Below are 22,601 nucleotides of genomic sequence, written 5' to 3' on the forward strand. Positions count from 1 at the left end.
GGCATTTAACTGAAATCTTGAAGATACCAGAGGTGATGCTGGTAACTACAAAGATGTATCTCACTTCCCTAAAACAGGAAGGCTGGAGAAGATGGAAAAGTACATGATGCTCAGCTATCCTTTGACGGTTTGGACATTCCAGCTATCCTGGGGAGAATGTGACTGCCTGCTTCACCCTGAATTTCATCCTACAGCAGGGAAGGAACTGAGCCCCAAGACTGGTTTTCTATTACGCAAATGCTTTGTTTATCAATCTGTGTGCACGTATATTTCTGGATGTGGCTAGTGATATAATTCATAATTCTGGTTCAGAACTGTGGCTCATTCAGCCATTTCCAGAATCCTCAGAGGGCTGTGAACTATAGTGAATTTCTGACCATCTTAAGACTCAAAGAATGTGAAAGATCTGGAAACTGGCAGGCTCTGCAAAGCCTATAATTAAAGGCCAGGAAGGCATCAATGACAATATTTGCACCACAATACAGGGAAGCTTGGTTTGCAGGAAGCCCAGATGTAAGCTTTTGTCTTACAAATGCATATCTCAACGGACAGGAGCCAGGTGAATGAAAAATCCCCTGAGGTTACAGCTTTAATTAAGTCCTGGCGCCAGCAAACGGAATCCAGGCCTATCTCCTATATAGGACACAGACTTGCTATCTGTTTACACAACAAAGAAGATCAACAGGATATCAGAAGGAACAAAGTGCAGCAAAGCCATGTTGATAAAGGAACTTTTTATGGTGGGAGGGTGTGTCAGGGAAGACAAGTAAAGAGTATGATTTTTACAAATGAATGAAGGATGTCCTCACAAGCATTTCCTATACATGATAGGTTGTCATGACTACAGCATGATATGTCTCTGTAGATGAGTCTTGGGGCAGTCACGTGATTCTAGAAACTTCGGCGGTGCTGTATGTTTGACTATAAAGGTGGGGGCAGGTCTTGTATTCGGAGAGATGCTAGTTATTTTGAAAAGATAGAGGGCATTTAGCATACTGCATCTCCCAGGAACACTTTGTAAAGCCAAATAAATTTTACTTTGTACCATTGTACTGAGTCTGAGTGTTCTTGTTGCCCTGGCCCCGAGTCCAGAAATTATGGACACTAGGGCCACACAAGAGGAGAAAATGTCTTAAAAGGAGACTAAGGGTGACTGTGTTGGTAGCCCTTTTCTTAAGTTTACTTTGTGGCAAAACAGGGGTTGTGTGCTCACTGTGATGGCTTGTTTTGCCTGTGGTCTTCATCATTCCAGGCATCAGTCTACGACTCCCCCTCTCCCCACTGTGCAGAACTATTGAGAATCATTTTTTTTTTTTTCATTTTTAAAGTTTTCCCCAACATTCAACAATAAAACATGACTTTTGCACACCAGTTAACATATTCCCTTTATCCCCATTCCCTCTCTCTGAGGTCTCAATTCCACCCCCCCAGCATGTGACAGTTTAGGCTGAAATAACTCATTCCACATATAAATGTATCAGACTTCACTAGAATATACATAGATAAATTTATGTACATGAGGACCGTTTTTCCTTACTCCAATCCAAAGCTCTAACATGTAAAGACTGAATGAGGTCCTGCCATATATTCATGAACATGTCATGCTTCTTTGATGTAGAATTCCTAGCCAAGAGGTATTCGATGACCATCAATTTATGCATCTGAAGCTTCCAAATTATTAGTGTTGGTCAATCTGATGTTATCCACTTCTCCAATATTGCCTTTTTTGGCTCTTTGAAACCAGAAAGTCACATCTTCGAAGATAAAGGTAGTGTAAAATGAAAGTTTCCCAAGGTAATTCAGACCCTCTTTCCAAAACAATTGGATATGACAGCACTCCCAGAAACAAAGAAATAAGGATCCTCTCATCCATTCACATTTCAAGCATAAGTCAGAGGAGCACATTTTAGCTTTGAATGACCAATACTGGGCAACATACATATGACATAGGAACCTGAATTGCATTTCTCTTAGCAGAATATTGTCTGCAGTCAGATTGTCAAAGCATCTCTATGTCCTGTAGAGATATATGTATATCTCGTTCTTGATTCCATTTTATAACTACATCCAGTAGAGATCCTGGAGTTTTGAATGAAGTTATGGCTATTACCAATGAGGGACATGAGGTTTTTCCCCCCGAAATTTCCTCAAGAAAATTTTATCTTAAGGCTCCAGATCCATAGTGCCAAGTTTAGATGCTAAGCCCATCTCCACAAAGTGCCTGGTTTGCAAGTAGGCATAGAAGTCCTTGTTTGTTAAATCAAACTTGGACGGCAACTCTTCAAATGATCAGAAAAGTACTATTGGCAGTTTGATAGAAGTGGTACAGTCTGTATAAACCTTTGTCCTCTCATCGTTTGAATACTGGATCTCCCAGTCCTGGCGTGAAGTGAAGATGTCCAGAAATCAAAAGCAGTCGAGATACCTCTCTGCTCACCTTGATCTTATCACATGGTACTTTTCATGCCCGTCTACATGCTTGAACAACCATATTCCACTTTATGTGATCAGGTAAGTTATGGTTCTGTACAAGTAATAGATTACCTAGACCAGGGCTTCCCAAACCTGTCCTGGGGACACCACAGCCAGTCAGGTTTTCAGGATATCCGCAATGAATGTGTACATACCATGGAGACTCAGTACATACAAATTCATTGAGGATATCTAGAAAACCCGACAGGTTGTGGGGGTCCTCAAGACAGGTTTGGGAAGCCCTGGCCTAGATGAAAAGGTCGACACCAGGCCAGCAAGAATTCAATATGCACACATACACCTGTATCATACAGCCAATCCTTAACATGTCTTAGTAAGAAAACCAAAATTATAATTTTGCATATTAGGGCATCCTATACCCACCTCTGGAAGGGGAATCATCATCATCCATAGGGCCAATCATGCCCTTCATTTTCTCCAGAAAAATTGTCTTAAGGCTCGCTGTATCTCAATTTGGTCGTTAGTATCCATACTGGTAACATTTGTAACAAATATAATCATTTTGGCAATTCCATCATCTGAATAGCTGTATTTTGCCATTCAATGATATTGGTAGTGTTCGCCAGTCTGCTAGTTTATTTCATTTCATCTTAGCCAATAAAGACGTGACATTACTTGTGTACATGTTCTGAAAATCCACTGGAATCTTAACTAAGATACATCAGCTCAGATTCCACCCATTTAAGGGGGGGGGGGGGGAACAGCTTCAGCCAACTGTGCTTCAAAGATCCCAGAATATCCAAGGCCTCTGACTTGTCCAATTTTATTTTTAAGACAGAAAACCTGCCAAAGTGCTTCTGCAATGCCATTACTTTTTGCAATTAGTGCACCAGGTCTGTTAGAAAGACCAAAACGTTGTCAAAGGCAACTATTTTAAAACATTCCTTTCCCACAATGAATCCTCTCTCTGTATTTTGATCAATTTTTCCTAATAAAGGGTCCACTGTTAGGATATATAACAGGGGCGAAAGCAAGCACCCTTGCCTTGTGCCAAGTTGTAGACTGAATTCCTGTGACCTAAAACCATTGGCCAAGATGATGGAACTGGGATTTTGATAAAGTACCGAAATGTACTGTATATTTCCTACAAAACCATAATGAGGTAACACCGAAAAAAGATAAGACCACGCCTCTCGGTCAAAAGCCTTTTTGGCATCGAGCCCCACCACTAAAGCCGATATACTCCATTGTTTGCAGTGCATCAATGCTGTTACTAAATGCATAATATGCCTGGTAGCTGCCCACCCCTTAACAAATCCTACCTGATTAGGAGTAATTAAAGTTGGCAGGATAAGATTCAGCCTACTAGCTATAACCTTAGCAAACAATTTCCGGTCAAAATTCAGTAAAAATATGGGCCTATACTAAGCTGGATTTTGTAAGGTCTTTTCCGCCTTTTAGGAGGACCGTATCAGACTCTAGTCGCTCCCCAGAGAAATTGCCACTTCACCACAGTTTCATAATAGTCCTTCAGCATTATACCTACAGAAGATAATATTTTGTAATAATCAGCATTTAGGCCATCAGGACCCGGTGCTTTATGTAAGTGGCTGGATTTAATACACACCACAATTTCTTGAAGCTGAAGTGGGCTATTTAAAAATGTTAATTGTTCCTCAGTTAACCTTGGTAGTTCCAATCCTCCAAAAAGTTTACACTCCTCTTCGTCTACTGTATCATTCTTATACAAAGTCTCAAAATTCCTGAAAAATTTGGCAGATCCCTGAAGTCGCCATTCTAACTCCATGCCTAAGTGCTTCAATGTCAATTTTCCCTTGACTATATATTTAAACCATATTTGCCAGAATTTTCCCCACTCTAGTCCCAAATTTAAATAGTTTGTGAGAAGCATGCAATAATCATTTTTGCGTTCTTTGATGAATATAGCAATTTAGAGAACAGAGAATTTTTCTATACCTCTATTTGCAATGGTTGGGTGAAAAACAACATTAGCTTTAGCTTTTTTAAACTTTACCTCTAAATCCAGAATTTGTCTATTTAGAAGCTTGAATTTCATGATTAATTATGCCATTATCTCGCCCCTCAGCACTGCTTTATTCGTTTCCCAATATAACATTGGGTTTCCCGTATGTTGACTGTGGCCTTTGAACTCAAGCCATTTATTCCGTAAATATTCTTTAAATTCCCTATCTTCTGCAAAATGAGTGGGGAAACACCATCTCTTCAAACTCTCTTGCTGTCCCCAAGGAAACATTTCTAACCAAACCATGGCATGGCCGGAAAATTCCATGGGCCGTATTTCCACTCTTGCCACCTGCACAAAGCAGTCACTGGAGACGAAAATATAATCGATACGGGACATGGTCACGTGCGCACTAGAGACATGCATGTAATCTCTTTCTTCAGGGTGTAGCATTCTCCATGGATCTAAAAGCTGCAGCATATTGCATACATAGGAAATGCCCTTATTTTCCCCCCAATCTAGATACTGAAGATGTGGATCTATCAAAAGATGGGTCACATACACAGTTAGGCCCCCTCCACACGTTAAAGGCCACGACCAGACCCAAAAAAAAAAAAAACCTGATGCATGAATAGGTGTTGGGTGCATACACACTACAAATGGTAGTCTCCATCCTAGTAGTTTCCCCACCCACCAAAACATACCTCCCCTGGTGTCTTTGTGCGTGAGGATGTATTCAAATACTACTTGCTTTGCAACGGATATTGCCACCCCTCCTTTTCTATATCTAGCAGGGGTATAGTAAACGTCTCACCTAGTCACGAGCCAGTTTTTCACTTTCTTTTGCATCTAAATGGGTTTCTTGTGAGCATACAATTTGTCTTATGCATCGATTGGAGCAGTTTTGCCCTTTTTACTAGAGATTCTAATCCAGCAATATTCCACAATAGAACTCATGCTCTCACTCTAACCAATATTTAATCCAAAACAAAAATACCACTACGTACAATATGCCTCAGTCTGCTACACTGGTTCTTCCCCAGCCTAGAGTACCAGCACACAACTTCAGTCTATAAACTCTAATTGTTGATGACTGCTGCCATAAGGGTTGTTTGCAACCCTATACGCACCAGAGACTCCATTCCCCCCTCCCCCCCCCCATCCACCTTTAATTTTAATCCGTCACACATATCCCACAAAGGGGCACTCGAGAATCCATACAGGTGTCCCTCCTCCCCTCCCTGAACTCACTAGATGTGATTTCAGGTAATATACCCCCCCCCCCCCAGCCAACTAAATGCTCCAATATTCATTGCGACTTTTGGCCCATTGTACCTGAACAATTCACAGAAAAAAGACATTTGAAATAGTGATATCAGCCCACATTATGTTGTGATCATAAGTTCTCCCAGGTGGGCTTAATTAAATGGAAAAAGCATTATTCCCCTGTCTCTTAAGCTCCCCTTCACCAGATTATCCAAACATTTTTTTTTTGCTTTCATTACTGTGTCCAACACCCAAATTGCCATTTATTTATTTATAGATTTTTGTATACCATCTACTGCTACTTGGAACCTCGTGGGGTATTGTAAGGAAAACCTTTTGTTGCTTGTAGAGCTCTGCGCAAATTGGAAAAAAAAAGCTTTCCTCTTCTGCGATACCGCATTGAAATAATCTTGGAAAATGGGAATCGTGTCCCTCATAGGTTGAAGCTCTTTTTTTCAATAGGCTTGTAACATTTCCCACTTGTTCACAAAATTCAACAGTCGCACAATAACCAGTCTAGCAGAGCCTGCTGATCTAGGCCCCAGTCTGTGTGTTCTCTCCACTTGGCATTTGCCTTCCATATTCTGCAGTAGCAGATCTAATGAGCCAGCCCTCCAATAATGCACAGACTTTCAGGCCGATACAGTAAAGTCCGCAGGAGAGCGGGTGAACACCCACTTGCCGGTGCGCACGATTCAGTATTTAAATTAGGCCCGGCGGTAAAAACGGGCAAAAGGAGGCTCTAGGGACACTAGCGCGTCCCTAGCGCCTCCTTTTTGACAGGAGTGGTGGCTGTCAGCGGGTTTGACAGCAGACGGTCAATTTTGCTGGCGTCGGTTCTCGAGCCCGCTGACAGCCACGGGCCTGGAAACCGGACGCCGGCAAAATTGAGCGTTTGGTTTTCGGCCCGACAGCTGCGGGCCGAATTTTTTTTTTTTTTAACTTTTTTTTTACTCTTTGGGACCTCCGACTTAATATCGCCATGATATTAAGTCGGAGGGTGCACAGAAAAGCAGTTTTTACTGCTTTTCTGTGCACTTTCCCGGTGCCAGAAGAAATTAGTGCCTACCTTTGGGTCGGCGCTAATTTCTGAAAGTAAAATGTGCGGCTTGGCTGCACATTTTACTTTCTGTATTCCGCACGCATACCTAATAGGGCCGTCAACATGCATTTGCATGTTGAGGGCGCTATTAGGTGCCGCGGGTTGGATGCATGTTTTCCTCCCCTTACTGAATAAGGGGTAAGGGAAAACGCACGTCCAATGGCAGGTAAACAGTGCGCTCCGGAGTGCACTGTACTGTATAGGCCTTTTTGTGATTTGATAGGGATTCAGGGAAGCCCACAAATCTTTAATTGTTTCTCCTGGACTTGTTTTCAGATAGTCAACTTTAGATTCCAGCAGCACTACTTGCTTTTTGAGTGCCTTGTGTCTGCAACAGCGATGTGTATCAGATTCTACCTCTGCTACTCTCCACTTGCATTTTTATTTCATGTACGATTTCATTGCCTGTTACTACCTGTTGAGACAGTACCACAAACTTCATATCCAAGGCCTCCACTACTGCATTTATAAAACTTCCTCTACCAGCGCATCGTTGGACGAAATTGAGTGCGGGCTCGGAGGACTGTTGGTCATCTTTGTTTCTGCCTGCTTTACCCAGGACCTTCTCCTTTCTCTGTGGCTTTGCAGACATTGCATCGTTCCACCAGATCTCAAGATTTTTTATAAACCAGTACAGCAGCTTTTTTTGTTTTATAAAATCCACCATGGTAAATCAAGATTCTACCGGTTTTGCGGCTCATATGTGGGGGGCCACCTGGAGCAAGCCCACACTACGTCCTACCCGCTCATCTGGTCACATGATCTTCCCCTGGAGGATCACTTTTAAAAGAAGTTATACTTTAGCTGCCTATATTGCATTGGACAGTTTGTGTGAATTCCCCGTAGAGATACTTGAACGATATGTATGTATATATTGGACATATGGTAAGACCCTAAAATGAGTTCTGCTAATTCAAGCCCTTTTTATGTTTTTAACCTTGCAATCCTATTATAGCCAAACAAGAACTTGAAAGAAAGGAAAAAAAAAATCATATTCAACATGTGCCTCAAATTCTTACTACAATATAAATTAAGTAATAAACTAACTAATTTTGGAGCACACTGGCATGCCTTCAACCACCTATGCCTTTAAGAAAAAAACCCCAAGATTTGATCTTAGGAGAAGCAGTTTTGTTGCTGCAGTTTGCCTCCCATAGAAGAGAATTAAAAAGGAGAACCTGGGATGGCAAATGTTGTGCACCAATAGAAAAAAGAGCTGGGAATCTCCACCAACACAGATAGTGATCTCAAAAAAGAGAAAACCCCAACAATCAACAATTTAACTTATTCATATTGCATTTACTTTAATGCACCAGAGCAAGCCTGACAGCATGCCCTCTTATTCAACGGGCCGCCCGGACAGCTCCATCATTTGCGATAAACTATTTGTTTTCTTATGATGCAACAACATTTTTCAAAAATCTTTTTTGTGTTTATGATGCATTAAAGAGTCAAATGTGACTAATTCATAGTGATCATGCAGCAGCCATTGTTTCGTAGATAGCTGCTTCAGGAGCCCAATGATCACTTCAACCTGATCTTCCAAACTCCACCAGTAATTTGTCTACAGTTATCTATAAATCAAAATAGTCTGTCAAAATCTAACAAACTTAATTTAATAAAATACTTATCTTTATGCAGACTCTATACCCTTAATGCAGGACTTCATTCGTCTCATAGATCTTCCAATGAGGGAAACAGAGGGAGCCATTCGCTCAATCCTTTATACAAGACGCTGAGCTTGACGAACTTAACTTACATGACCAATGAAAATACCCCAAGGGGAATCTATGTCATCATTTCAAATGCTATCATCCACCAGAGTACTGTGCAAACTTGGAACACATCCAGTTTTCAAATCCACATGTATCCTTCTCAAAACGCCTATGATGACCACTGTAGTCTTAATCTTACATAGTTGCAATGTCATCTAAATATAATTAAATTGATCTTGATATCCATACTTATCTGTTGGACCTCTGATGTTTAACTTCCCCTTTTGGAAGATCTATGAGACGAATGAAGTCCTGCATTAAGGGTATCGAGTCTGCATAAAGATAAGTATTTTATTAAATTAAGTTTGTTAGATATTGACATTAGACTATTTTGATTTATAGATAACTGTAGACAAATTACTGGTGGAGTTTGGAAGCTCAGGTTGAAGTGATCATTGGGCTCCTGAATAAGCTATCTATGAAACAATGTCTGCTGTTGAGCCATGATCACTATGAATTAGTCATATTTGAATCTTTAATGCATCATAAACACAAAAAAGATTTTTGAAAAATGTTATTGCATCATAAGTAAAACAAATAGTTTATCGCAAATGATGGAGCTGTCCGGGCAGCCCGTTGAATAAGAGGGCATGCTGTCAGGCTTGCTCTGGTGCATTAAAGTAAATACAAGTCGAATAAGTTAAATTGTTGGTTGTTCTGGGGTTTCCTCTTTTTTGAGATCACTATTTGTGTTGTGCACTGCCATGCAGGAGTCCTGGATTTGATTACCCAGCCCAGCTTCTCCACATGATCTTCACGCTAGCTGGGATGGAAGTTTCAGCCACTACTCAGTGATATCTAATCAGACTTAGTGCTCACGCTGGGCTGAGTTGGGAGAGAGGATATCAACAATAGTGTGGGGTGAGGGCAGAGGAGAAGTATCTTCTGCTTTTTAGACAGGACTCATGGACACCATTCATTTAGCTGTCAAAATATATAGTATGCAGCTTGGAAGGGTGGCAGATACAAATTACTTTGCCTGGAGAGAGGTAAAAACTTGGTTGTGCCTGTAACTTGATCTATGCACAATTATTAGGAAGGGAATGGTGAATAAAACGGAAGATGTTATAATGCCTCTGTATTGCTCCATGGTAAGACCGCACCTTGAATACTGTATGCAATTCTGGGTACTGCATCTCAAGAAAGATATAGTTGCGATGGAGAAGGCACAGAGAAGGGTGACCAAAATGATAAAAGGGATGGAACAGCTCCCCTATGAGGAAAGGCTAAAGAGGTTAGGGCTGTTCAGCTTGGAGAAGAGACAGCTGAGGGGGGATATGATAGGTCTTTAAACTCGAGAGATCTAGAACGGATAATGTGAATCTGTTATTTACTCTTACGGATAATAGGACTAGGGGGCACTCCATGAAGTTAGCATGTAGCACATTTAAAACTAATCAGAGAAAGGACTTTCACTCACACAATTAAACTCTGGAATTTGTTGCCAGGGGAGGTGCTGAGTGTAGCTGGGTTTAAAAAAGGTTTGGATAAGTTCTTTGCGAAGTTCATTACCTGCTATTAATAAAGTTGATTTAGAAAATAGCCACTGCTATTACTGGCATCAGTAGCGTGGGATATACTTAGTTTTTGGGTACTTGTAGCCTGGATTGGCCACTGTTGGAAACAGGATGCTGTACTTGATGGACAGTATGGCAATTTCTTATGTAAGCAACAAAATGGATATCAGGCTGTCAAGCTCTGGTTCACTTCCCTACATTACTACCCTTGCACTCAACTGCTTATAGGCATCTTCCACTGTCTTTACTCAAAATCATCTGAACTTCTGTTTCTTTGAGTTATCCCTCAAATTAAAATAAAGAGACTCTGCTGCGATATCTTCTGCTTATCCCTCACTTCTGAAGATTAGGCAGAGGAAGAAAAAGAAAGTGGGGGGAGAGGAGAGACTTCACACACACGCACACACAAAATAAATAAAAATAAAAGGGCTCCTAAAAAGGGCACCACATCCACTACAGAGGCAGAAAATAGTGCAGAACTCACTCCGCTCCGGCGTGATGTCATGGCCACCACTGGAGACCACTGGTTGGTTCTGGGATTGTATCTCTCAGCACTGCTGAGCTCTGTGGTGTCGTCTCGGCCTCCCACAGCATAGATCATATCCTGGTATACTGCGCAGCCCAGGTGCTTTCGCCGTGTTCCCATTGGAGCTATGGTATGCCAACGATTCTCTTGGGGATTATAGCGCTCCACTGTGGAGAAAATAAAAAATGGTTTGGGTATTTTTGTGGATGCCAGCTGTTCCCTCTTCTGTTAGCTCTCAAGTGTCCTCACCAACATTGACATCAGGGCCGGATTTAGGCATAGACAACATAGGCACGTGCCTTGGGCACCAAAGTCCAAAAACGCTCTGCTTTCCAGGGAAAAGGAGAGGGGAAGGCATTAATCTGTTGCCCTAAGCCCTCTGCCTATGGATGCCATAGTCTTAAATCCAGCCCTGATTGGCTAATTAGGCAAGTCACAGCAAACATCTGCCATATAATAGGAGAAAGTTTAGCATAGCATCCCAAATCTTAAGAAAAAGTTTCCCTTATTTTCTCTATTAAAACTATACAATAATTAAGATCCTGCAGGTTATGCCTTACAAGTAAGTCACAAAATGCTATAGTGTAAGAGTTTGAGACCACACAGGTCTGGAAAGCTCAAAAAAGATGTTGCATCGCAATCTATTGAGACTCCGTTTTAGAGCAGCACTATAAGGTCACACCACCACATTTTAGAAGCTCGAGTTGCTGAACCTTTGGTCTTACAACTCACAGCAGACTCATACAGTTTTGATGACTGGGTAAAAGCTCTCGGTGACAATATATATATATTTTTTAATTTGGTCCATTAGTTGCTCTTTCTTCCAGCTCAATCAGAACCAGCGCTGGAACTGTGGCTCCTACATTCATAATCACCCGGGGGATTTTTCTTCTATTTTAGTGGACCCTTCCTTCAACTGTCCCTAGTTTGGTCATTGCAGCAATAGTCCTGAAGCCGGGAGCCATGCTTCAAGACTATCTGAAACTCTATATCATGAACTCTAAATCTGGCCACCAGATATCATGCTTGACAAATCTCCCAGGGAGTAAATGACCCAAAGACTCGAACTAAGGATCTTTTGCATTACAATGTACAGCACTTACACTGAGCTGCAGGGCCAGTCCTCTTTGATATGTTCTAATATTTAAATCTAAAACAAGCTGCTGTTTAGGAATGCCACTAACCAAGCATGAAATTACCAAAACATTAAATAAGCTGGCAACAAACTATTTTATATCTATCCTGCTATTCTTTTCCAAATTTAGTATCAAATTCAAATATTAAAGTCCTTCAAGGTTCAAGTACATATCATACAGAGAAGGCTGACCAAAATGATAAGTGGCATGGAATGGCTGCCCTATGAGGAAAGGCTAAGGAAGTTAGGGCTGTTCAGTTTGGAGAAGAGACAACTGAGGGGGGGATATGATAGAGGTCCTCAAAATCATGAAATGACTTGGTCAAAATAATGTAAATCAGTTATTTATTCTCTCAGATAATAGGACTAGGGCGCATTCCATGAAGTTAGCAAGTAGCTCACTTAAAACAAACTGAAGCAAATTCTTTTTCACTCAGCGCATAGTTAAGCTCTGGAATTCATTGCCAGAGGATGTGCTTACAGCAGTTAGTGTACCTGGATTTAAAAAAGGTTTGGATAAGTTCCTAGAAGAAAAATCCATAAACTGCTATTAATTATTAAGAAATAGTAAGCTTGAGATTTATTTAATGTTTGGATACTTGAGACTTGAATTGGCCACTGTTGGAAACAGGATACTGGGCTTGATGGATCCTTGGTCTGATCCAGTATGGCATGTCTCATGTTATTGTCCTTCAATTGTGAACATCTCATTTAAACATTCTAACACTGAAAACATTTGGTGAAGAAAGCCATTCTAAGTGATAATATCTTGGTTTTCCTTACTCAGGTACGCACTGCACTTGCTGAGATTTAAAAAAAAACCAAAAAAACAAACAACCCACCCAAAAAAACCCACCCCACACAACACAGTGACAGAAATGATGGCAGAAAAGGACTAAATGGTCCATCCAGTCTGCCCAGCAATCTTATAGTAGCATCTGCTGAGCTGTGCAGGCTACCCCAGGTTTCTCTTAAGGGTAGCAACTGCTGTTCCATGCAGTTATCCCAAGCCTTATGATAACCCTTAAAAATGTATTGCTAGCAACATCTTTACTGAGTGATGAGCCTTCTTCAAAAATCAAACAGTGCTGCTTGATGTGCTTTGTTCATGGAAAAAAAAAAAAAAAAAAAGCCCAGAAAACTGATTGAACTTATGAAGTGACTTTCTTCCCTGTTTCCATTTTCATGCTGGGTATTTCACTGAATGGATTATCAAAGCAGTAAGGGTTCAGGGCTTCTCATGAGCTGAATTCAAAGATGATTAAATGATCCCTATATACAGAAACAAAATATGACAGTAGGGAGCTGTAATCTTGCCTTCATTAGTGTGGGGGAGGGGGGTAGAGGACTACAAACCAGTATATACTAATATAATTTAAAAAGCCAAACCTGGATCAAGCAGCTCTAAATCAAAACATTTTTCAAACTCATGGATGCACTCAGACTTATAACAAGTTTGGGGGTCAAACAATCTAAGCTGCCTGAGAACTAAGTTGTTAGAATGGCCCCATTAAAAAAATGGCTGAAGTCATAAAGCTCAGTGTAGCCACCTAGTGAAAAAGTGTGGGCAGCCACTGCAGCAGCATTAGGCCAGAGGAGGAAAGACAGCTACCTAATGCTGTTCTCTGGCACTAAGTACCTACCAGGTGCTGCAATAGCAGGCCTAAATCTAGGTAGTTTGCATATGACTGCCTAGACTGGGTTGACTTTCCAACCATAAATCTAGCTGCCTAAGCAACCCACTCAACTGTGACTAATAATTGCTCCCTTACAGCTAAGTTTATTTTTACTTTTGGAAGGAATGTGTGAAGCTTAGATTTGCTCAGTAAATCAGGCAATGAGAAATTACTACTTACCTAATTTCCTTTTCTTTAGACCAGACAAATGAATTCAGAACCAGTGGGTTATGCACCTCTACCAGCAGATGGAGACAGAGCCAAAGCTGACATCACGATATAAATACTCATGCAGTGATATCGGCCTGCCAGTATTCTTTTCAAAAGCAAATTGTGGACAGACTAGCAAAACCTTGATAAACAGATAACCATTTCAGTACTCAGCCAACAGGATACACTGAGCTCAGACACAATATATCAACATTAGTCTAGAGACTGGACTAACACCAGTAACCCCTGAAACACAGCTACACAGGACCACCATAGCACAATCATTCAGCAGCCAAGGGCCAAGCTGAATTAATTTGTCTGGTCTAAAGAAAAGGAAATTATCAGGTAAGTAGTAATTTCTCATTTCTTAGCGTACAGATGAGTTCAGAACCAGTGGGATGTACCGAAGCTACTTCCGAATAGGGCGGGAGGCTGCCCACGGTCCAGTCAAAACTGCACGTGCAAAGGTTGCATCCTCCTGGGCCTGCACATCCAAATGATAATACCTGGAAAAGGTGTGTATGGAGGACCACGTCACAGCTCAGCAAATGTTGATGGGAGACAAATCTAACTTCTGCCCATGACACTGCATAAGTCCTAGTGGAATGAGCGCTAACCTAACTAGGCAACTGCTTTTCAGCATCCACATACTGACCGTGACTACCTCCTTAAGCCAGCAAGCTATTGTAGCCCGCAAAGCTGGCTCTCCCTGTTTACATCCACCGTGGAGGACAAACGGGCGATTCATCTTCCGGAAAGGTTTAGAAACTTTCAGATCTCATGTGTCATGTCTGTTGACATCCAAGGATCGCAACAGGCGATATTCCTCCGCATGTCTTTCCCTAATCCGAGACACAGGGAAGTTGACTGATTCAAATGAAAATCCCAGATCACTTTTGGCAAAAAGGAAGTAAGAGCACGCAGCTGTATCGCCCTGGAATCACTCAAAGGAACGGCTCCTGGCAAGACAAGGCCTGCAGCTTGGATATTCTACATGCAGAATAAATCACCATAAGAAACACTGTTTTCAAATGTCAGCAACTACAAGGAAAGGTTATACATTGGTTGAAACGAAGGGCCAGCTAAGAAATAAAAAACCAAATTAAGATTTCACAAGGACACCAGTAACCACGGGAGGACGAAGATATTTCACTCCTTTCAAGAAATGGGCCACATCTGGATGAGACTACAAGGGACCACCAGTCATCTGATCCTTGAAACAGGCAAGAGCCACTACCTTCAAGGAATTAAGGGCTAATCCTTATTCAATCCATCCTGCAAAAATTCCAAATGAGGAACGTAACTGAATGAGGAAGCACCCCTCGATCTTCACACGAAGCCTCAAAACACTCGCCAAACTCTCACATAGGCTAAGGAAGTGGAAAACTTTCTTGCTCGCAAGGTGGTAATCACCACAGCAGAATATCCATGCTTTAGCAAGCAAGCCCTCTAAAGGGCCACACTGCAAGACAAAGTAGAGTCGGATCTTCGTGAAGAACAGGCTCCTGCTTGAGGGGGTAGTCTACCAGGAGCTTCCGCAGATCCACATACCATGGTCTCCTGGGCCAATCTGGTGCCACCAAAAGCACCATTCCTCTGTGACTCTCGACCCTCCGAACCATTCTGCCCAACATGGGCCACAGGGGAAAGGCATATAGCAACTTGTCCTCCGGCCATTCTTGCACGAGAGAATCAATGCCCAATGACTTCGGATCTTTCCTACGACTGAAGAATCAAGGAACCTTCGCATTGCAAGAAGTCGCCAGCAGGTCCAGAAACAGAAGGCCCTAGCAATTCACTATCAGCTGAAACGCCTTGTCTGACAATACCCATTTCTCCTGGGTCTAGACTCTGCCTGCTAAGAAAGTCTGTTCTTACATTGTCTTTTCCTAAAATGTGCGAGGCTGAGATCTCCTAATGATGCCCTTCCACAAGTTGGTCTATTTCCTGCAACACTTGCTGGCTCTTGATTCCTCCTTGCCGATTTATTTAAGTTATCATCGTTGCATTGTCTGACATTTCCAGACCACTCAAATCTGCAATCTGCCGCTGAACCGTAAGCATGCCAATCAAGCTGTCTGGGCTTCCAGCCAATTGTTGTTCCAGAGACTTCTCCACTCCAGAGCCCTTGCACTGTCAGTTCGTTTACATTTTATGTTTACATTTATTAAGATTTCTTAATTACTTAATGCTGCAATAGATCTGAGCAATGTACAATGGGAACATACATAATACACAGTAATAAAATAAACACATCTACATTAAAATACAAAACACTAAATAGATAAAAACTGAAAAAAATCAATGACAACTTAGACAGAAAAGTTTTTAAAAGACCTCAAAGATTTTAAGGACTCACACAGTCGCAGCTCAATCAAAAGAGTTCCAGAGAGCTGGGCCAGCAACTGAAAATGCGCATTGTCTGGCGATACAAAAGCACACAGCCTTTGGAGATGGAATGTCCAGAAAGCCTCTTTATGAAGAACGTAAAGTTCTGAATGGCTGATATTTTCAAAATGGCATTCAACCAAGGACAAGAGTGGACATTAATAAGTTTGAAAATGGTCATGCAAATTTTGTATTTGATCCAGTCACTGTTTGAGAGCCAATGTAGGTCAACAAGTATGGGAGTGATGTGATCATGTTGTCAGACCAGCAATAACATGAGCAGCAGAATTTATAAGTAGTTACAATGGTTGTATAAGTGGAGTAAGAAAGACCTAAAAAGACTGTTGCAATAATCAATAATTGGGAAAATAATGGCTTGTACTACAGTGCGAAATTCTGATGAATGGAGTAGCTTCCTAAGACCAGTAAGGACACGTAATTTTAAGAAGCCTTACTAGCCAGTTTGGTGATTTTAGGGAAACCCCTCTCTTAGATGATCTGCTTGTAACCAAACACTGTAGTTGAGAGCAGACCTCCATCAGCAGGTGGAGCCGAATCAAATAGTCCTGAGACTATGGGCTCCAATGAGATAGCAGGGAGTGCCGAAGAGGACACATATGTGCCCTTGCCCATGGCATCACTTCCATGGTCACCGCCATCAATTCTGAGCATCTGTAGATAGGACCACACTGTCGGGTGTATTGTGTTCAGACACACCTGTGCCAAACAACTTCTGAATAAGACCCTCCGGCAGGAAAACCCTGCCAAATACTCCACTAAACCCCACCAAATACTCTAACAACTGGGATAGCTGAAGATTGCTCTTGGCCAGATTCATCACCCAACCGAGCTCCTGCAAGAAGAAGATCACCTTGCGCATCACCAGGAGGCTCTTTTCCAGAGACTTGGTCCAAATCAGCTAGTCCAAGTACGGGTGTACCAAGATCCCATCTGTTCTCAACTCTGCCACCACCACCACCATTACCTTGGAAGAGGTTCTGGGCACGGTGGCCAGACCAAAAGATAGTGCTCGAAACTGATGAAGACCCGAAATCGCAGAAAATGTTGGTGCTCTAGCCGGATGGGAATATGCAGGTACATCTAGGACAGATCCAAGGTAGTCAAAAATTCCCGACTGCACAGCCATCAACACTGAGCGCAATGTCTCCAAGCAAAAATAAGTCACCCACAAATGACGGCTGAACCCTTTGAGATCCATGATGGGACAAAAAGAGCCCTCCTTCTTGGGCACAATGAAATAAATGTAATATCTACTCATATTTTCGAGACATGGGTACTGGAACCACAGCCCTCAGAATGAGGAGCCTTGACAATGTACACTCCACCGCCTGCCTCTTCTGCAAGGCGTGGCAAGGAGACAACATGAACATGTCCCAAGGAACATTGAAAAATGCCAACGCATATCCATTTTGTATCACTTCCATGACCCACTGGTCTGATGTTATTTCAACCCACCTCTGATAAAAGAGAGGAGACCCCCCCCCCCCCCCCTGTTCCCGGGAAGTTGGGTCGGCACACCTTAATTGGGAAGCTTGGGAGGTTCTGCTACCAGAGCCTGCATCCCCCATCTGGGTTGTCTGGGATGAAAGGACTAAGACTATCGAAAAGTCAAGTTCTCTGAAAGGTCGCTCCTCTGTAGGGTTGAAAACACTTGGATCCCCTAGCACAACCTCTCATGCAGATAAAAAGCATCTGCTTTTTATCATCCAGCAACTGAGGAACCAGGGACTCACTCCATTTTCTCCAATTCGCTCCCAAACAAGAGTGAGCCTTTAAAGGGCAATTTGGCAAGGTTAGACTTGGAGGTCGCATCGGCCAACCAATTTCTCAGCCATAACTGATGCCTGGCCGCTAGTACCGAAGTCATACCTCTGGCTGATGTACGGGCCAAATCACAGCCTGCATCTTCCAAAAAGGTGGCTACTGGTGACATAACTGCCCTGGAATTAACACTAGATTCATTGACCTCCTGAAAGAGAATTAAACAGGAGCGAGTCACCAGGGAACAACAAGAAGCTATCTGCAAGGTTATTGCCACTGCTTCAAATGCTTGCTTAAGGATGGCCTTAATCCTTCAAGGCCACTCCTCCCACCACAGGGATAATCGTCCACTTAGAAACTGCACACACACAAGTGCATCCACTTTTGGAAAATGCAACAGCTCTCTCACCCCTGGATCCAGGGGGTACAGGCCTTCTAAGACCCCACCCCCTTTGAAATTAGCCTCCGGGGCACCCCACTCAAGATCAATCAATTCTTGAATGGTCTCCATAACCAGGAAACAACAAGAGGCTTTATGCAAAGAAACCAAAATGGGATTCTTCTTTAGCTCAGACATGGAATCAGCCCCAGGTACTCCCAGCATCTTTAATGTCTGGGACAGAGCCAGTAACTCATCTCTTTGAAAGAACCGCAACATAGTCCTATGCGGTTCTTGTCCCGGAGGAATTTCTCCATCCTCCAGAGAGTAAGGATCGGCTGCCGATCTAGGTGTACTTTGGTGCTTAAACAGCAGTACCACTGGACAAGGGAAAGGTCACCAACTGCGACTCTGACCTGGCAGGATTGGTTGGGACAGAGTACTGCACCTGAAGAAAGGATTGCAAGCCTTGAAAAAATTCCACTCAAGTAAAGGCAGAAGGATCCATGCCAAAACCAGAAGGCCCCTGTCCTTTGCCCACTGAGCTACCTTCCAGTTAAGGGAGTTCCAAGGTCAGGTGCCCCCTTCTGACATGTTTTACCCAGGCCCTCATCAGGCTGGGAAGATCAGACTTACTAAAAAGGTAATTCTCCCTGAGCCTCTAAAGCAGCACTTGCACAAGTTAGAGGGAAGGCTAGGCTAAGATGCCCGAATATGATAAGCAGCACAGAGGGAAAGGCGCTTAGGTTTCTTAGCTATAAGTGTCAGTCTGTTAGTACACCTAACAGACGACTGAAAAGGTGTGCATCCAGCCTAATTCACGCTATAAAATATATATGCACCCAAGATTTAGGTGTCCCAAAGTTTAAGTACATAACCCTGTGCGGATTGAGCACCCAAAAGGTGAGCATCCTAGCCTAGATCGTGCATTCAGGCAAGAACACGCTGAAAAAAGACGAAGACAGGTAGGAAAAATGCGCAAAAACTGCCGCCACAGCCTACCACGTGGTGCACAGAGGAAAGCCTAAGAAGCAGGTCCTAGCCCAAAAGGGCTGGCTCAACCCGCCAGGCTGCTCAAGTTCCCTCAGGGTCAGAAACAAACGTCAGATTGGTGTGCCAAGCACGGAGACCAGAGGAAGCCCTATACAAAACCCTCTTTTTTTTTTTTTTTTTTTAAAGCGTTACCTGAGCTCAGCCCATCCCGGCTGAGTACAGAGACAGTCTCTGGCTGGGGGGGTGGAGCATATATCATCATCATGCTCGGCTTTCTGCACCCACTGCCTTTCAGTTGTTTCAACACTTAAATCCACGCCAGCTGAAAAACAAGCTACTGGAAAAAGGCACTCATCTGAGGTCCCATGGAAATCACCTCAGGAATTCTCAACTGGGGGAGGGACCATTTGGTATCACCAAAGGGCGGGGTGAATGAAATTTCCTTCTTTCTTTCTCCTTCTAAAAATGGAAGCAATCCTCAGAGGGGAGATGCATGTCCAAAATCTGCTGGAGATGGAGAATACTGGCAGGCTGTCACTACAGGAGTAAATACGGTATATTGTGATGACAGCTTTGCTAGGTCTCAATCTGCTGCTAGAGGTGCACAACCCATTGGTTCTGAATTCATCTGTCTGGAAGCTAAGAAATGTTGCAATGAGACAAGATACTGCTACTCTACTTTCCTGCCCTCTGCCTTTTTTCTTTCCCCATACTGGCTTTCTAACTTTGATTGCCATCTTCTTTTAGCTCACTGCACAGCACTGGGATACACGTGAACATTTTGCCAGCTCCACTGGCATGGTTTTGCCAGGAGCTCTTTTCAAAGGAAAACGTTCCACAATAAGTACACATTCTAGGTAAACATAAAAAAAGCCTGTTTGGCAATTTTCCCCTCAGACATTCTATCTAAAAATAACCAAGTAGTAAGTGGTTACCGCTGAGCAACTTGGAACCCATTTGAAAAAAAATTAACTGTAGTTTTCCTTTCTTATCCTGCTAAACCAGGCAGAGCACAAGACTTTGTGACATCATCACTATTCACATGTGGTGCAGGCCAGTTAAAGCCAATCTTCTCTGCTTCCAGCAGATGGAAGACATACTGGTGGTGCAGCAGGAATTTCCATAACTGATTTATCTTTTGAGTTAAAATAGCTCAAACAAGTGCAGCTTCATCTGCAACTTGTATAGCTATCTGTGGGCCAGGCACGTGTTTGATTCAGAGTTTGTGAGCCCTGATGCTGATAGCTCCCAGTCCCACTGAGGGTCTTGGTAACGCTGGGGACGAAGGTCCAGGCATGCCCAGAGGTCTAGGCATTGCGGGCACTAATGGACCTGCAGGCAAACTCAGTAGGGCTGACTGAGGAGCCATGAACGAGGATGGCATCAGGCTGAGGGACTTACTATGCACCACAGGGCATCAATGGCCCCTAGGACACCGGAGCCAGCTGACTAGGGAGGATGCCAAGAAGAACATAGAGGCGCTCCAAAAGCAGCTCCAGCAGGAAAGCTGCGGCCACCAGGGCCAGCAGAGGCACATGCTCAATGCCCCATAGGGCTTGATCCACCACCAACTGCACCCTGTGCTCCAGCTCCTCTCCGAAGGTCGCAGACGCCAGAACTGGCTACACTGGAGGAACACAATCCTCAGAGCCTCGAGGTAGGTCGGTACCTAGCACTAGAATCAGTGGGGACTGCCCCATAGCCCCAGCATCGATGGAGGGCGTAACATCCTTGCCTCAGGGACACTTTGGGGGCATTGTGGTAAGAACCGGTGCCATCATGAGCCTTGCTCCGTGCAGAGACAGCGACAGAGGTCTATGCTTTCTCGACTCCCCACGGTGCTCAGCCTGGTCTTTCCCCAGCACAGAGCTGGAAGGTGAAGATCCAGATGTCCTTGACTAAGACACCAAAGAGGCTAGATCCCCAGTCCTCTGCTCCTCTGAGGTCAAAGAGGGAGGAGGAGAAGGATGAGTGCCTTCTGGCCCCCCCTGAAGCCCTTGGAGTCACTGATGCCGTCGAAGACTCTGACCTCTTAGGCCTGAACGGCTTCTGCATCTTATCGAGGCTGGTCCGCTGGCCTTTGGGAGTCATCTGGTCACAGAGGCGGCACCCCAGGATGTCATGAGATGCCCCCAGGCAGAGGATGTACACCTCGTGTGGATCTGTAATAGACAGTCCGAAGGCACTGGGGACAGACAAAAACCTGACACCGTGACAAAAAAATATGACCGGCGAATGGATGATGGCCTGCGGGCCCTGAAGGACACCGCTATGGGGAATCTACCGTGAACGAGAACTTACCACGCTGCAATACTGGCTAAGGCCGGGTGGAACAGAGAGGGATCTGGCGTAGGAACAAAGCAAAAAATAGACAAAAATTGGTTTAGTTTTCCAGAAAGAGAGCATGAGCTCCAAGAACACTTCATGGAAAAAAGGAGACTGAAGAGGCACCCTGCGTGGATTAGGGCATGCTCAGTGTGCCAAAGCTCTAGAAACTTTGACAGAAGTTTTCCATGCTGGGCTCCATCTGATGATGTCACCCATGGGTGAGGACTACAATCCTGGCTTGTCCCAGGAGAAGAAGAGGATCTTCTAAAAGTTACCATCTCCCCTATTTCCTCTTTACATTTTTCTCTCAAAAAATGAAAGCTTTTTTCTGTTTTCCTGTGCCACGCTGAAAATCATGCAGGTCATTTTCAATATGACCACTATTCCATCATTAACAGCTGCCTTGAAATCTCTGACTACTCTGTTCAGCCTGGGATTTAAATGAGAAACTTGTCCTGGCCTCTAAAGCCCCTATCTCACTCGGAGCTGTTTTTGCAATTTGCTCTGAATCATTGTCATTGTGGAGGCAAGATGGACAGAGAGAACAGATTGCATCCATGGCTCAGCTGCTGCACAGGAGAGACAGTGGCAGCTTCATTCTGCTATTATCTTACCAACACAAGGGACTTAAGATTTAATGCTTACTTTCTTGGGAAAAGTTAATGTGCAGTCACTGTCAATCAAAATTCACTTTTATTAGCTTACATCTAACTTCAAAAAGAATGACCAAGATAATTGAACAAGTAAATAAGTTCTTGACAACGAGCTCCAGCAGCATGGGACTACCTTCAACTGCTAGGGACAATGGCAGCAACTCTAGACCTAGTGCCATGGGCCAGAGCTCTTGTGACCTCCTACAGAATTCTCCTCTTTCCCACTGGTCTCCTTAAACAAGACTGTCGGGCTGATGTAATACCGTGCGCTGCGGCCAGCACATGGCTCAACATGCGATTGGACGCACATCCATAACCCTGATGCAAAACGGGGGTTAGCGCGTCCAATTGAGCACGTAGCTAATAGTGCTCACCACATGTAAATTCATGTTGATGGAGGCTATTAGCTATTACCCCGATGCAAAAAAAATAAGTGCCCGATGCACACATTTTT

General features: G+C 43.4%; 1 protein-coding gene across 8 annotated transcripts in view; it reads right to left on the bottom strand.

Moving 5' to 3' along the window:
* The window catches only part of KLHL20 (kelch like family member 20), a 139,721-nt gene that overhangs the window by 20,979 nt on the left and 96,141 nt on the right, over positions 1-22,601 (bottom strand). For 6 of the 8 annotated variants that reach the window (XM_029618963.1, XM_029618960.1, XM_029618959.1 and 3 more), the window contains one exon: positions 10,562-10,770. The exons of the other annotated variants lie outside the window; for them this stretch is intronic. In XM_029618963.1, coding sequence (XP_029474823.1) covers positions 10,562-10,770 — 209 coding nt within the window. The remainder of the gene's footprint in view (positions 1-10,561; positions 10,771-22,601) is intronic. 8 annotated transcript variants of the gene reach the window in all.

The sequence above is a fragment of the Rhinatrema bivittatum genome, chromosome 10 (assembly GCF_901001135.1).
Source record: "Rhinatrema bivittatum chromosome 10, aRhiBiv1.1, whole genome shotgun sequence".
In the NCBI taxonomy this organism is placed as follows: Eukaryota; Metazoa; Chordata; class Amphibia; order Gymnophiona; family Rhinatrematidae; genus Rhinatrema; species Rhinatrema bivittatum.